The sequence below is a fragment of the Trifolium pratense genome, linkage group LG7 (genome assembly GCF_020283565.1).
Source record: "Trifolium pratense cultivar HEN17-A07 linkage group LG7, ARS_RC_1.1, whole genome shotgun sequence".
In the NCBI taxonomy this organism is placed as follows: domain Eukaryota; kingdom Viridiplantae; phylum Streptophyta; class Magnoliopsida; order Fabales; family Fabaceae; genus Trifolium; species Trifolium pratense.
In genome coordinates, this window is record NC_060065.1 from 57370591 (window position 1) to 57388391 (window position 17801).

The following is a 17801-nucleotide window of genomic DNA, read 5'->3' on the forward strand; positions in this document are numbered from 1 at the left end:
AATTCAAATCTATATAGGTAAGCTAATGCATATGGATAAGAATCTATAAACTATAGTAGCTATTGCTGTCATGTTTGTTTTCTTGATTTGCAACATGCTTAAACTGTTTTGTATGACTCTTCAAGAGAAACAAGCAACTTATACAAGAACTTGGCAAGCCTGCTCCCTGTTCAAAGGATCTTCATTTCGCTAGTCAATTTTCGCAGTCTTTCTTGGTCCAATGCTAGACATGCTTATGGAAACAACATTGGTCATATTGGCTCAATCCACCATACACTGCTGTGAGGTTTTTCTTCACTACCTTCATAGCCTTAATGTCTGGAACAATGTTCTGGGACCTTGGTGGCAAACAGTAAGTCAAACTATTTTTAATTAGAAAATAAGTTCTTATTATACACCAAATATTATATTTTGTCGTCTCTATTTATCTATACTGGAATACTAATTCATTTTGGTGACTTGCAGCGCAAGTCGACAAGACCTGTTGAACGTTGTGGGTTCGGTGTATACTGCTGTTCTCTTCCTTGGAGTACAAAATTCTTCTTTTGTGCAGCCAGTTGTTGTAGTTGAAAGAACTGTGTTTTATCGAGAAAAAGCTGCTAGAATGTTTTCTGCCTTACCCTATGCATTTTCACAGGTAATTACTGACTTATTTACTGCTTAATTTAGTATGCAAACTAGAAATTCTGATATTAACACCTTCCTTTTTGTCACAGATTTTGGTAGAGCTACCTTATGTCTTTGCTCAAGCCGTGACATATTGAATTTGGAACCTCTTTTCAGGATTTGTCATCCCTAGACCTGTAAGTATTAATATAGATCGTTCATCGAGAAAGACCGTTTCAATTGATGTCTATACATCATCCATGCAGTAGATACTTAGGAATATGATTTCACCCTCCTGCCAATTTGCAGCTTCTTTTTGATAAATGTAAAAGCATATGAATGAACGAATGAATGAATGAATGAATGAGATTATACTTTTGTATTTTCTGTTTGAGGCCAACCTTTTATAATCACTTGAGTTCTTAAATCTCTATTCCTTCTCTTGATAAGTAATATTCATCCTTAATGCTGAATTTTCATATAAGAAGATATTTTGAGGCCAACTTTTATCACAACTCAGTTTTACATAATAAGCACCATACAAAATTAAATGAAATGCATGTAAACATTATTAACAGTAAGATTTGATTATCAAATTTGAGTGTTGTCAAGAGAGTGCTATGCTAAAATATATAAAAGTGTTCCAAACTCTACGCTGCATAGTTTCAAGTCTTTGTGACTTTAATTGCAGGAAGTTAAAAACTAAAAGTCTATATACACTGACAAAATATTGATTTTCTTATATCGTCGTTTCGATCACTATCGTTGTATCATTACAAATACTTAATTTTAATCATATTTATTTATGTTAAAAGTTATACTAATACTAATGATGATTTGAAATCAGTTGAGATTGTAACAACTTTTTTTTTAATTAATCCTCTAATTTATAGAAGAAGAGAGGTCATGATAATCTAAAGTTCGCTCGCGAGATAAGTGAAATTTGGCCAAAAATTATTCCCACTAAAAATCAAACTCGGATTCTCTCGAACAATTTGTTCTAGAGTGAACACATTAACCACTTGAGCCTAATTACTTAGTTAACATCGTGACAAATTTTATTTTACGATGGCCAACTACTATGTGTCATAATGTCTGTATCATAAATCGAGTCTACTGATAAACATATTTGAATCTCTGTTAATGGTATCCATGAATCCATTTAACTCCAACTATTTGACTATTTTCTATTAGATGTACCTTGTAACCTATGCTTGTATATTGTACTCATGAATGCACAAACCACCTTATAGTCTTTTCTTCAATGAAAGCTATCCTAACTTTTCTACAATGATTTCACTTGTTTGCAGCAGTAGCGATAAAACTTTATGCAATAGTTATAGTCCTACCTTACATATTCTACATTCGATAAGAAAATAAAAACTTTCTACTACTTTTCTCTTATTTTGTGTTTTGTAGGTCCTAATGCAAGAATAAGAGAAAAAGTGCACAATTGATGCAAGTTTTGATGACTTATTGGCTAAGGCACCATATGAGGATAAGGAAAGACACTCCTTAATGAATGATAGGTGAAAAACCAACAACCAAAGCTTAAATTTGTGGGTTAAAGGCTAGAAAACCGTCACCAAAAGCAAGGAAATGTGAAAAGTCAAGATTTCTCTGTAACCTGGAACCGTCACCATGTATTTGTTATTTATCTTAGGACAAGAAGATAAAGCACTGAACGTTAAAGTCAATGTATGTTCTAATCCTCTAGACTATGACCAGCGTAATGCACTTACCGTGCGTCTAGAGGTATGCGAAGATCTTCATCTTGTTTTCGCGGGGTGTCCCGTTAATTGTCAGCCCGAGAGGGGACGAATGCAAGTGGTTATCCCATTACCTGTAACTTGTTTTAAATATGTTTTCATATGACAAATGTATCATTGGATTGAGTTGGTAATCTTGTGCTTGTGATGAAATATATCATCCTAGGGTGATTTTATTAGAAATATACGTTATCCAATGACAAATGATCGGCGCTTATTTACCAATGTGGTTCTCAATATAGAGAATAAGAGAACAGTTACTACTCCTCCGTTCCAAAATGTATACCACTTTGAGAAAAATATTTGTAGCAAATTATATAAGTCACTTTACATTAACAATGAAGTATTTATTGTTATTTTTCCTATTATACCCTTAATTATTTAATACTCTTTCTTCTTTCAATTATTCAATTTATCTTTCTTATACGTACCATTAATGAAGAACAATTTTGTAAACTAACTTATAATTTCTTTTTTCCATACAACATTAATTACATGTCTTAATTTGTGTAATTTGGCCAAAGTGACTTACATTTTGGAACGGAGGAGGAAGTATGTTGTACTAAAACATTAATAAAGTATGATTTCAATTGAAAACATAAAAAATAAGAGAGAAGAATTTAAACAACCTTGTTCTTCATCTCTCCACAAAAGTTTTGTGTTTTCCATTTCCTTCATAAAACCTTTTTTTTTTCCTTGAGAAATTTCCTTCATAGGAAGAAAAAGAAGGGAAACATAGTAGTACATCGCTACAAAAATACTACATCCGTCCCATAATATAAGCAAAAAAAATATTTTTACATTTATTAAGAAAAGTAAAATATGATAATTTCAAGGATGATTTTTTGTGTTTTTGTTGAAATAAGTTTCATGGGAAGATGTAAAAAAAGTTTTTATTAGTTATTGATTATGAGGAAAAGAAGAGAGTAAATTAACTAAAAGTCTATCTTGAAAATGATAAAAGTTGGTTTTTTTGCTTATAATTTGGGATATGAAAAAATAATTTTTTTGCTTATAATGTGAGACGGATAGAGTACATATATAAACTCTTTATCTCTCTCTGCTTATTCCATTTTTTTTTCTTCAGTCCACTGGATCGCGTAATTCGACAGTCAATTATGTCATCAAGTTCTATTTCAGCCCCTCCTATCGCAGTTGCTTATTTCATATATTTTATCACTCCATACACAAAACTGTGGTTTAAGAATAGTTCAACGAACCATACCAATAAATTATATGAGGATCACCAAAATAATGAGAATTAATTTGTTGTCTCTATATATGATTAAAAACGGGATGATTAATTAATCTTTGCTTGTTTATTAATAGCAAAATGTAGTTACGTAAAGTAATTGTGCACTTTTTGTACACAAAGATAGATTGTAATTCTCTTTAGTACGTAAAATGATGCATGAATGTGTTTTGGAAGACTAAAATGGATGCACAAATGGAACATTTTTTAATTTTGTAATGGTCTTTATTTTAACATTCGAAATTCCTTCTACCATTAAAAATATAAAAATATACAAGACCATTACACTAGTACTAGTATCATACATGCATATACTGTATGATTTAAGTCAATTTTTTTTTTTAAAATAAAATAAAATTAAGAGTTAATTAAGTCATTGAAACTAAATGATTGGTCTCGGATAATTAATGAGTTATACTTAAATGAAATTTTTGTAGATTTTGAGTTCCATTCTTAACAATTATTTGATCAGATTTTATTTATTTTTTATCGAATTATAAACCACTAGAATTCTAAGCCATTAGGTTTGGTTTAGTGACCGGTAAAAGATTCGAGTAGTATATTAAATGTCATGAGTTCAATCTCTAACTTCATTGTAAATAAAAACCGAAGACTTAACACCGAAATAGTACTCATGTTGCAATGAGATTTTTCATCTTCAAATAACTTTGGCATAAATCTACGAGCTGATTATTAACATAATTGGGCAAGGCAAATAAATCCTAAGCAATGTATAGATAGCTTCATAGGTTTATAAATGAATGAATGAATATTATACACAAAGAAATTAAGATGTGACGTTCCAAATCCAATTGAGTTGAAACATGAAGCATCTTGCTTTTATCGTGCTACTACGTTCTTCATCAAAATCATTTGCTGCAAGTAGAAAGCTAAAACAAATTGTTGAATGTATCCAAACACTTAACACACTATGACTCTAGATATTTTTTGGATTTATTTCACTTTTCTATCACCTATATATAGGTCATTTACGAAATTTATTGTTTATTTATTTGAAATTATTTTGCTTTTCTGATTGTATATGTTAGGTTTGAACTGTGTAGTATTCGTGTACTTGTCTTCAACAATAATAATTTTGCTTAGCTCCTACAAATTCTAATGATTCTAATTTCTAAGTTCAAGTCCATTTTTCCCTCTTAACCCATACAAATTTTTATTATATTTTATTCAATGAATTTTTCTCGCCTATTCACTCCTCTCCCCTCTCTCTAACTCATTAGTGTAAAAAAACGCCGTCGGCTCTACCAAGATTTGTTGGTTTGTTTATTTCAACCAACAAACTTTTGTGAAAATTCACCTTTAATCTGATGCATGTATGTTCAAAAAGTTTTAGAATAGCCTTTATGGCTCTATTGCCGGTGGTGCAACATAATCTACATATTGAAGATGCATGATACATTTGATTATACCTCTGCCTTCCAAAATAATATCCAAAAAGCAACCCTAAAGGCGACAATGGATCCTCATTCTAATCCTTCTTTTTATGTTAATCTAAATTATCGTAGTCAAGGTTGTCAGAACCGGACCGATCATCAAACCGGTGAGCTTATTAGTTCAAGGTTCAATTGGTCGGATCGGGGTTCAATCGGGTCAAACCGTTTTAAATTAAATATATATTTTAATATTTTTTATATTATATAAAATAATATTAAACAAAAAATTACATAATATTTTGTATTTCACATTATTAAATATTTTGTATTCAATTCTTTCTTTATTTTTTTTACAAAGTTGTACTCGATTCTTATCTAACAATCTAACATGTTACTAGTAATCTCCCTCAAAAAAAAAAAAAAAAAAAAAAAACAGGTTACTAGTAGTAATCTTTTATTAAAAAAAATACTAGTAATCCTTTATTAAAAATTTTAGTAGTAGTTTATATTTGGGCCAATGAATAGTAAAAACATTTTTGACCCAAGCCCACTTATATATCTCTTAACCCTAATATTGGTATTTGACTAATGAAAGGGAAGAAGAAGCGGCCGCCACATTATTTTGTTCTCTTCTCAGTTCAATCTCCAAACAACATGTTCTCTTCTTCTTCTTATTTTTCTCGTTTCATTTTCTAAACATGATGTTTTAATGGTTCCTTTATTAATGAATATTTACTTGTTGCTTCTTCTTCTTCTCCACCTCCTTCCTTCTCCTCTCATGGTAGTCCAAATTGTGAATATGAGTTTCAACTTGAACATTGGTAGAAAAATTCAGAAACACATAAAAGTTACAGGGAAATTCAGAAACACGTTATTATTTTATTTCCTTCTCCTCCTTCTCCTTTTGTTTCCAGATTAAAAAAAAAAACTCAAGAACCGTTAAACCGCCCGCCGGTTCACCGGTTTGAACCGGTTCATAACCGGTCTGAACGGTTTTTTCCTGTCGGCTTGCTGTCCATTTTTTGCTCCAAACCAAACCGTCTTCATGCCCGGTTCACGGTCTGACCGGTCCGGTTCAGTTTTGATAACCTTGATCGTACTATTGTTTACTCCCTTTGTCACAAATTGAGTGACACAATTGATTATATTGTATGATTCACACATATTGTTTTTATCATATTTTTTTACTAATAAATAAAAATAAATATTAGCATATAAGATGTTATTGGATTTGTCTCGATGAGTATTTTCAAAATATCAAATTTTTATAATTTTTACTATAATATAATTTAAAATATTAATGATGCATCAGCATGCGTGAGACAGTCAACTGTGTCATTCAATTTGGGAGGGAGTATTAGAATTGAGACTTTTGATGTGTTAACTTAAGATATTCACATATCCACTCTCCATTTATTTTGAAAACTCATTGTCATTTGCACAAAATATAAGAATCTCCATTTTGTATCATTACGTTATGATATATAATTTTTGAAAAAAAATAAATCCCAGAAACATGTTTGATCTGTCGTTTCACTCAAAAACCTAAAGGAAACTATAAGCTCGGCCTCTCTCGTCTCTTCATTTTCGATTCAGAAGTAAGAAATTTTGAATAAGAATAAAACTTTCTCTTTTTCTCGCATTTGCACCACACGTTTCTTGTCGTCTATGTTCTTTGATGATTTTATTTGCGTTCTTTTATTAATGTTATTTGTTTATTTCATTTTGTTGCTTTGTTCATTTTGCATGCTGTATGTTTTCTTATTCATGGTGTGTTTTTTTCTTCTTAGATTTAGGAGGAAGAAACTAGGACCATATTTACATAATTTACTTGTTTTATTATGGAACTTTTTAACAACTTTGCTATATATGAAGTTTGAAATTAATTAATTTTTTTTTATGTTAATTAGGATTTTATTATGTATGTGTCATTTAAAGGGTTTTCTAAGTTTTTATTTTTTAATATTTTCCATAGACACTTACATGAGTTATAAATATATAAGTTGAGTTTATGAACCCTCGACGAGTCTGCATAGATTCGCGAGCCTCATAACTGCTTCAAAATTACATACATGTCTTATTAGGGTTCGTTTGGTGCGCATGATAGGATAGAAGTAGGATAGGATAAGAAGCTGGATAAGGATATGATAGGATAGTGACAGGATAAGCATATATTCTGTCATGTGTTTGATGCACACATGATAAGAAAGAGGATAACATTATTTTATCATATCCTATGTTTGGTGCACACTTGATATTGACTTGATAAGATACATGTTATATTTAAATGAAAAATTTATTCTCGTGAAGCAAATGTACATTTTTTATAAAAATAAATAATTTTTTTATTCAAATAATTTATATTTTTAATTAACATTAAGAAGAATAAAATAAGTTATTCAAAATTATTTTATACACATTTTTTATAAAATAAAATAATATAATATTTTAGTTGGTATTAAAAAAAGGGTTGAATAAGTTTTTTAAAAAATTAATGAATTTTTATTTTTCATTCTTAAAAATAAAAAATGTGATTTTTTTTTTTTACAAAAAATGTGATGTTTTTATCCTCCCAAATATTTCTATTTCGTTTTATTGCTAGTCCCCAGTTTTATAATTATTGCCCACCATGTATTGAAACAATTATCTATTACTAATATATTAAAATCGATTACTACCAAAGTTCTTAATTTTTTCTTATTACTTTTAACTATATTGCAAGTTTTATATCCTTCATTATAATTTTACTAAAAAAATATTAAAAAAAAAATAGAAAGATGATATATTAAAAATATTTTTCACGTATTAGTTAAATATGAAAGAAACTTGAGATTGCCATATCCTCTCCAAATGGAGAGAATCCTGACTCAAAATGAGTTAATTCAATAAAAAAAATTGAATAAATAAGTTTACAAGAAATACTTAACGCAATAATTTCATTTAATTAAATTTGTTTGTGTAAAAAAAATAAACATACAAACATTACTCAGTCAGTGATATATTTTGAAAACAATAATATTTTTTTTTGACAGAATTGAAAACAATAATAATATAAACATACAAAGATTAGTAAAAAAAAAATAGTATGTGGGTGAGGAATCAAGTAACACGTGTGGGTTACTGGAAAAATAAAAAGTAATACGTGTGGGTTGGTATGCATATCATAAGTAAAATATGGTGAATCAAATAATAAAAAATTCAGCAAAATGTATTCACCGTGACTCGAAGAGAGGAAAAGCGTGACAGGATTAGCCCATCCTATCATATTGCTAACCCAGCTTAAAATCAGGATTAAAATAACAAAGGTTCAATAGGATAAGATAAGTAATAGGTTTGTTTTATCATTTCCAATTGATGCACCAAACAAGAAATTTGAATAGGATAGGATAATTTTATCATATCCTATCTCTTTATCCTGTGCACCAAACGGGCCCTTATAGTCTATATTTAAATCAATACTTTATTGAACTTCAAAACATAACGATTGAATCTGGACCTTAACTCAGTTCGGAACATAAGAAAATACAGTAGTACTTGCTATTTCGAAGAGTGAAAAGTGAGATACATAATACCGAATATTGGTTAGTTACCTTACCCCATATGATTTCCACCAAATTAAAAAGTATATATGTAACCAATAACCTTTCACACAATTGGTATGATAAAACCTATCTAATATGTGAATTATGTAAAACCTTTTTGACATCTATATATTTTTCATATAAATGATATATGCCTAGCTGCATATAATTGTTTTTTTCCTTAAAGAAAACATAATTAATATGAAAAACAGTGTGTTGTATGAACCCAAAAACAAAAAAACCGACCTCACCATGTTCGTACCACGTGAAGTGCATGTGCACATGGAGAGAGTGTAATATGAATGGGTGTTATATGTGATGTTATGAACACACACGAGACTATGTCCCATGAATGCTATTCATCTCATGAGCAATTACAAGAACAGGTCCACCATTGTTCATCTTTTGGTATATATTATTTTTCAATTATTAATCGAGATGACATCATATATATCCATTATATTTTTTCTTTTTCATTTTATTTAGTAATATATAATATAATTGGATGGTAATGTACTAATCTATGATTGCATGGTATCTCGGGAACCACATAAATGAGTACAAAAACTTATACTAGTACAATAAACAGTTTGTGTGTAGAAACTACAAACCTTATAGGTAACGAGTATTTATACATGTACATCCAATTAATCCATTTTATACTTCAGGTGAGTTTAGCGGTAATCTAGAATGTTTCGAAATTTTCTTTGACATGGGTATGAGTAGAAAAAATAGATTGGGATGAATGTTAATTTGACAAACTATTGTGTGAATTATCTCGAAACTCTCAAAATGACGTTTTCTTTTTTGGAATGAATTTTTTCTGTTGAGTGACTGGTTAATATGGTGAAACTTTCATCTTGAAAAATGGTTCATAGGTAAAAACTCTGGCCCTCTTTGTTCTTTTTACGAGTGGGGTATGCACCCTATCTTTTGCTGGAACCGATAAAGTTTGTCGAGATGTTGACTCGGATTTTCGTGAGGTCTAGTTGATTAGAGGTCTCTTGTGTCTATCCTTCTTGATGGCTGATTCTTGCCTCTTTCTTTGAGGGATCTTTGGATCTTCTTGTGAACTTCTGGTACCTCTTTTGTATTTTGAACTTTCTATTGTTCTTATTTTGTATTATTATATATAAAATTAATTATTTGACATTAAAAAAAAATACTTCAAGTGAATTTGATATATAAATATATTTTCCGTAAAAAAAAAAGATGCGAGTTTCGTATTTTTACTTTTAAGAGCAAAAAGAAGTTAAGAGCAAAAAAATAAAAGAGAAAAAAAAGTGTAAATTCGGTGCACAAGATAGTTTTTAGAGTAAGCCTATGCCTATGAAGAATATCCAAAAAGTAAATAAATAAATTTAGTTACTTTAAACCAAAAGAAACTCCAAACAAGTTTTTTTAAGGAAATAAGTAAGGTTACTTATATTTTTTTATTCTAAGGAAATAAGTAAGGTTACTTATATATGAGTCAAAAAACATATAGTAAGATTCCCTAGTACTACTCCCCCACCCCTTCTTGAATTCGCTAGCTAATTAAAGTAAAAGTGATCATTTTTTTTTAATACGAAAAGTAAAAGTTATCTTGATATATGATAGTATTTAGTTTTATATATAGTCAAAAATAAAAGTAATAAAGAAAGTTTGTAAGTAATTAAAATTTATAAATTAACATAAAAATTTATTCATTTACTTAAATTATTTTCATAAGCTTAAAAACAAGTTAAAAAGTTATTTTTATAAGCTTAAAAATAAGTTAAATTCAAACGGTCCTAAGTCAATCTTATGTTTTATCTCAACTTTATTAAGTGACAAGTAAATGTAGTTGCTCATACCTTAGTTAGGACGACCTATTCGTAGTCTCAATCAGTAGTCGCTGTCTTTTTCATTTGATTCCTCATTTCATTGAGAACATTTAGATTAATGAAATGAGCTGAGTTTGTTATTGTCATTTTTTTTTGTTACATTAAAGCCAATGAAATTTGAACATAAGACCCCAGCATCTTACTCAAACCTAGGTTTTTTGTTCATATATGGACAATCTTTTTCTTTTAAAAATAGACTTTTTTTTACTAAAATTTTAAAACTGCATAGAAAACAAAATATTTTGGTTCAAATAAAAATCTTATGCATGCAGTTATGGTCTCTTGAATTCGCTAGCTAATTAAAGTAAAAGTGATCTTGTTTTTTTTGAAAACTTGGTATCCGGCCTTAGGATCGACTATAAAAGTGATCTTGTTATTAACAGTAGAGACTAAAACTGAATGCATAATATTTTTATTTGAAGCAAAATATGCAACTATTTTTTTATAGAACTAAAAACAAAATTTTATAATATCAAAAACATATTTAACTCTATCGAGACAAATGTACATTGTACTATATATGTGTGTAAGACCCTCCTATAAAATTTTATTGTCTTTTTGTGAAACGTTTTTCAAGTTTACAAGAAGCATTACTTTTTTTTTTTTTATACAAAAGTTTATTTACAATCAATTGTATAAAGATAATGTAAACTTTTGCAAACGAAATATTATAAAATGTTTGAGTAGCAAACTCTTAATGTTGTTGCATATTCAAATCAAATATTATAGTCATAATTTTAATTAATTTAAAAGAAATTCGCACCATCTCATCTGAGTTATGCATGTAATTTGTTTTTTTTTTTGTTTATAAAGTTGAGGATCGAACTCAGGACCTAGAGCGTACTATCTAAGCCCCTCATCACTAAACCAAACCTAGTGGTTTTGTAATTTGTTTTTTGGAGCTAGCTGCTAATGGTTATGTATTAGAATATTTTAATTTAGTTTTTTTGGGTGATATCATGATAGAATTAACCATTTATATTTTATTGGTTTTCGCTATCAATTTAATCTGGTTTGGGGTCAATTCTGATATTAAGTAGTTTAAGCCTTCTCCCGATTGCAGATGCGCGAGATCGAACCGTGATCTTTTCTACCAAATTTAACGTAATCAAAACCAAGTAACTATTGATAGAATAATATACTACAATGAGTGAGTTTGTCTTTTGTGTTTCTATGATTACATTTATTTGGAGATGGGCATTTTGGTCACCATTGCAGCAACCCAAATATGGGGGTATTGTAACTATTGTCGTTTAGCAATGAGATAAAAATGAGAACCAAGTTGAATGAGTTTGATTTAAATGTTTTTCTACTTGAGGACAAGACATAGGCACATGTTGAGGTAGGGGTCCCTACACTTTTGTGGAATCCCTTAGACTTGAAATTGAGAGGTGGAGATGCTTCTCCTTTCCGTATTTAAGTTATATATTTTATACGTACAGGACAAGATGGTCTTTCCATTTTTGTTCTTTTCCTTGTACTGTTCCAAAACGCCATTTTTTCAATTATAAATTCTGTTTGCACATTTCTTACATCATCATAGATATAATACCGTTCCGTCCAAATCCTTTAACTTTATAATTATAAATAAGGCTTAATTAGTCTATTGGTCCCTTAAAGACATTTTAGGTTTTACAATGGTCCCTTAAAGAAAAAAATGTCCGGATTGGTCCTTAAAGAAAAATGGCCCGGATTGGTCCCTTAAAGACATATATTTTTGTCATATTGATCCTTTCCGTTAAATTTTAATTCCAAATATAACAAAAAATTTCAATGGTTAAAATTTTAAAAATTAATAAGGTTTTTGGTGGACCACTTACACTTAATGACATCCACAATCCAGTCTACTAAAACTAACATTTTTTGCAAAAAGTTAACGGAAAGGACCAATTGAGAAACAAATGTGTCTTTAAGGGACCAATCCTGACCTTTTTTTCTTTAAGGACCATTGTGAAACCTAAAATATCTATAAGGGACCAAAAGACTAATTAAGTCTATAAATAAACAAATGTTCCATCACGTGTAATATAAGTGGTAAATATTTGAGTCTCTTAATCATTTGATTTCGAGTTCAATCTTGGCTGGTGCGTATGAAGAAATATTTGTTGAGAAATGTCGATCCTTAAATGGATCTCAGTCACTTTGATGCGATTATTAGTCTCTGCAGTTGCGTGTAGAGGATATCTTTGCATTACCAAAAATTTTATATAGATTTAAACAGAATATTATTAATTAAAGTTTTAATATTTTCATCATAGTTTTTTTTGTCTTTTGGTCTAGTAGTCTAGTGCTTAGAAATTCCACCTTAAAAGTGAATAAGTGGAGTGTCCAGGGTTCGAATCTCGGCTCCTACATAATATATATGTGATGTTTCTACCAACTGAGTTAAGCTCACGAAATCATCTTATATTTAATTCATATAATTAATATAAGAATAAATTTAATTTAATTATTATATATTTGTAGGCTAATACGAGTTTAGTGTAATATACTTTTACATGTATAATGTTTAATCATATATAGCTCTCATTATATTTTACCCGATTAACTCACCTACTTTTCTTTTTTATTTTAGTTTTTATAAGTGGCTGAAAATTCATCCTAAAAGTGAATAAATAAAAAAATTATGTTCAAACCTTGGTTAATATGGCTACTATATACTTCATCCGTCACATTTTATAAGAGCTCATTTTACTAAATGACATTATTCACTTATCTTACTTTGATCATATTTTTTTAATAATATATAGATATAAATATTAGCATATAGATCTTGTTTGAGTTGTTTTGAAGAGTATTTTCAAAATATCAAGTTTTTATAACTTTTACTAATAGACAATTAAAGATATTAATGATCAAAATTGTGCGTTGACATACATGCAGTAGTCAAATTAATTCTTATATTTTAGGACGAAGGGAGTATATAATATGATGTTCCCACTTACTGATCAGTTATGCTGACAAGGACGGTCACCCAATTTTTCCCCATGAAATATGTTGTATTATTTCCTAAAATATGATTATAAATAATAAATGTCCAAATGGTGATATTATTGGATGTTTGTCCTTACATAATCTTTTAATAGAAGAGAGAAAATAATAATTTGTGGTAGGAAAATGCTCTCTATATTTTTTTCAACCATATTAAAGAAAAACTATCTTAAGATTCAACATATAGTGTTCAAATTGAATGTTTATTCAACCAAGATTAATAATTTTTTTTTGAGTAATATCTTAAATTATATATTTATATAAAATGATTTTTAGAATCTAAAATACACTGACTTATAATAATTAAACCACCACTCCAACAACAAAATCAACACCTGAGGAGGAAAATAATTTTTAGAAGAAAAAAAAACACACACTTAATTTCTCTATCTTTGGGTTAAGGGTAAGGGCAACATTGTCGCCATCTATACCCCATCTCATCTATATATACTCACTTCCCACAATCATTTTTTTCAACTCATCTTTATAAGTTTTTCTAAGTTTCTATATAGTACTATGTTTTTTTGCAAAGTGTACCAACATCAATAACTCCATAGTACTACTTTTGAACTATATAGTTCATCATATTAATTAGTCACATATTCCTAGCTAATTATATTTTCATTATTGGTCTTAATTAATTCTTTCTTGCACCCTACTCACTATGCCTTCACTCTCAGAAGCCTATAGAGCCCACCCGGTGCACATTAACCATAAGCACCCTGATTTCAACTCACTACAAGAACTCCCTGAATCTTACACTTGGACAAACCTTGATGATCACACAATTAATTCCAATAATATTATGAAGGATTCTTCAAGTAATAGTAGTGTCCCAATTATTGATCTTAGTGACCCAAATGCTTCAAAACTAATAGGCCATGCATGCAAAACATGGGGGGTGTATCAAGTGGTGAACCATGGCATCCCTTTAAGCCTTCTTGATGACATTCAATGGGTTGGACAAACACTCTTCTCCCTTCCCTCTCACCAAAAACTTAAAGCGATTCGTTCCCCGGACGGTGTTACAGGCTATGGCCTTGCTCGTATCTCCTCCTTCTTCCCGAAACTCATGTGGTCTGAGGGATTTACCATCGTTGGGCCACCTCTTGACCATTTTCGACAACTCTGGCCTCAAGATTATGCAAAATACTGGTACGTACGTTTCAGAGTTTCATGTTACATATAATATAATAATATAAAAAAATTATTTATAAGTGAAATATTTTTCAACTTATACGCATTAATACTTAACTAATTTTATGGTATTGAATTAGGTTAAACTTAAATTTTAAGATATTTCAACCATATCATCCAAATGTGTGGTGGTGTGTCCTCAATTCTCATCCAATGCTATAAAAACAATAATTAAACTAAACTACCTACCTCCTAATTTCTCTTAATTCTTATCCTTTGTTGACTAATTTATTTTATTTTTATTTTTTAATAAGAGAGTTTTGTTTTGATATTTTTGTGGTGACAAATGGCCAAATAATACAAATCCATTTATTTTTCCTATAATGCAATTAGCAAAGATCATAATGAGAGCTCTATATATACACATATATGGACCCACCCACCCTTTGAAGAATGAAAGGGTAACTAATCATAAGAATCTATTGCACCGAATCCACTAGTTTATGTTTGAAATCTTTTGAGTATTTAGTCAACATGTGGTGTGATTTTTCCCAACACTCTCCTAATATGTGATTTTTCCTAACAATAGTTGTTTTGTCTTTTCAGTGATATTGTCTTGCAATATGATGAAACCATGAAAAAGTTAGCGGAGAAACTAATGCTACTAATGTTAGACTCTCTTGGTATTACAAAAGAAGATATCAAATGGGCCAGCTCAAAAGCCCAATTTGAAAAAGCTTGTGCAGCTATGCAATTGAACTCCTACCCAATTTGTCCTGATCCGGATCGCGCCATGGGTCTTGCCCCACACACGGACTCGACATTTCTAACGATCCTATCCCAAAGCGACATAAGCGGGTTGCAGGTTCAACGAGAGGGTTTTGGGTGGGTCACGGTGCCCCCACTCCATGGAGGACTAGTTGTCAACGTAGGCGACCTATTCCATATTTTATCGAACGGATTGTACCCTAGTGTGCTCCATCGGGTTTTAGTGAACCGAATCCGTCAAAGGTTTTCGGTTGCTTATTTATATGGGCCACCATCCAATGTGGAGATTTGTCCACATGCAAAATTAGTAGGCCCAACACAACCTCCCCTTTATAGGTCAGTGACTTGGAATGAGTACCTTGGCACAAAAGCAAAACATTTCAACAAAGCACTATCATCCGTTAGACTTTGTGCACTTATTAACGGTTTGTTTGATGTAAACGATTCTAACAAAAGTAGTGTGCAAGTGGGCTAAATAGTTTTTCAACTTTTTCGATCCTTCCTTCTTGCATGGTCTATTTTGTACCAATCATAAAAGCCAAAAGGCAATTCTAAAATGAAACACTAGTTATTTTTCTAATTATTTATTTATGTATTTATTGATAATGACCTATCTTTTAATTTGCATAACTTGAATTTTGGTGGTTAATCAATTGGATATATTTGGGGGGTACAAACAATAAAGAAAATGAAGTAAAAGATCGAGGGCATAAAGATAGAAAAAATTGTTTGGTTCTAAATGGGAGAGGGAGCCATTATTAATATAGAGAGATAAGATACATCCAATCAAACATTTTTTTTATAGTATCAAACAAAATTTAAAAAGTAGCTAGTAAATGCAAACATAGAGATTGTACCAAAAAAACATAAATGCAAACATGAGTCTTACTGTTTTTTCATTTGTGTTTGTAGTGAAAGGAACATGACAAATTTTCAAATTTGGATATTCAATTACACTACACGACAAACAAATTAAAACAATATTTTCTTTGGAACTTATTTGATATTTATTTTTTTAACTTATGGCGTAAAGTACTGTATGTGCGTACGTTTCTATATTAAGAGCATTGTTATTTAGTAAGAAAGATTTACAAAAGAAACAGTGAGTTGTTATAGTTTATAAGTATTAAGGGTTACCACATAAGATTCTTTTGTTTCTTACAATGAAATTTCTTTGGTCTAGTGGCGAGAGATTCGAGTAATATGCACGAGGTCATGAGTTCAATCCTCTGCTACATTGTAAACAAAAAAAATCTTACTAAATAACATTTTTCCTATATTAATCTTAAGTTTGTATACATAAAATAAAATAGTTTCAAATTAATTTTGTAACCAAGCCTATATATCATCATGGATAGGAATTTTGCTTGGTTCAAGAGCTTAATCACTTATGCATAAGGGTTTTAAAATGGGAAACGTTTCTTTACACAAATTTTTTACACCAACAGTGCATGTGGTGGTAGTAGTTAACCTCGTTGGACTGACTTTAATTTATCCATTTTCTTTAAATTGATTGATCGATGTTAAGTCTCCTTTGTAGTTTTTTTTTTCTTTCTTTCTCCTACTAATTTGAAAATATCCAAATGGATCAAGTTGAAGATGTATATGTGTATTTATCTATCTATCCAAATCCATAATATAATATAATGTGAAGGACGTGCACTATGAGATCCTTACAAAATCACTAGAGAATTGATTTCAACCAGCCAAGTTGTACGTATAATTTTGCTCTCTAATCGATGGGGGTGCATATCTAATGAAAGGGATGGATATATATAAACTTATAGAGTAAAACAAATATAATTAATTAATTTGTACATATATTGAATTAAAATATCTAAATACGGGCGTGGTTGATAAAAGATCACACACGTGGATATGGAATGTATTTATTTTCCACTATAAATAAAAATTGAGTAATGCATGTGAAATGATGTGGAATATATTCATCTCATTTATAAATAAATAAATAAATAAATAAAATTATATTAAATGATTGTTCATTGATGAAATAATAATTGTCTGAAAGTCTGAACATAATGTTCTCTGCAACCCACGTGTATTGGTGGCTAGTTAGCCTTGGTCAAAACCATAGTAGCACTAGCAGGTTCCACAATTTATCATGTTTGATCGACATCTTTATAAATAAAAAATCACAATTTAATTATTGAATAATAGATATATTTTGTTTATAATATAGATTATTTATTCTCCGGTCTTAATTATAAACAAATTTTTATTTTTAGATTCATTGATCATCATTATAGACCAGATAAATTAATTATCTAATAAATCTAAAAATTTGCTTATAATTAAGTTTAAAGGGAGTTTTTTTTTTTATAATAAAAAAGAGAAAGTTTAGTTGATATAGTTGAAGACTTGCCAACTAGTTTGGTATCCCTTTAACTAATCAACAAATAAGTTAACTCAAAAATTTA

General features: G+C 29.7%; 2 protein-coding genes across 2 annotated transcripts; both read left to right on the forward strand.

Annotated features, from left to right (window-relative positions):
• The first annotated feature begins 45 nt into the window (after positions 1 to 45).
• LOC123898550 (ABC transporter G family member 40-like) lies at positions 46 to 896 on the forward strand. Its single transcript, XM_045949536.1, has 3 exons — positions 46 to 352; positions 466 to 637; positions 717 to 896. The coding sequence occupies exons 1-3, from the start codon at positions 315 to 317 to the stop codon at positions 762 to 764; spliced, it is 258 nt and encodes an 85-aa protein (XP_045805492.1). The 5' UTR covers positions 46 to 314; the 3' UTR covers positions 765 to 896.
• Positions 897 to 13933: 13037 nt separating this feature from the next.
• LOC123899771 (gibberellin 3-beta-dioxygenase 1) lies at positions 13934 to 15925 on the forward strand. Its single transcript, XM_045950989.1, has 2 exons — positions 13934 to 14613; positions 15202 to 15925. Exons 1-2 carry the CDS (start codon positions 14123 to 14125, stop codon positions 15836 to 15838), a joined length of 1128 nt encoding a protein of 375 aa, XP_045806945.1. The 5' UTR covers positions 13934 to 14122; the 3' UTR covers positions 15839 to 15925.
• Positions 15926 to 17801: the final 1876 nt, after the last annotated feature.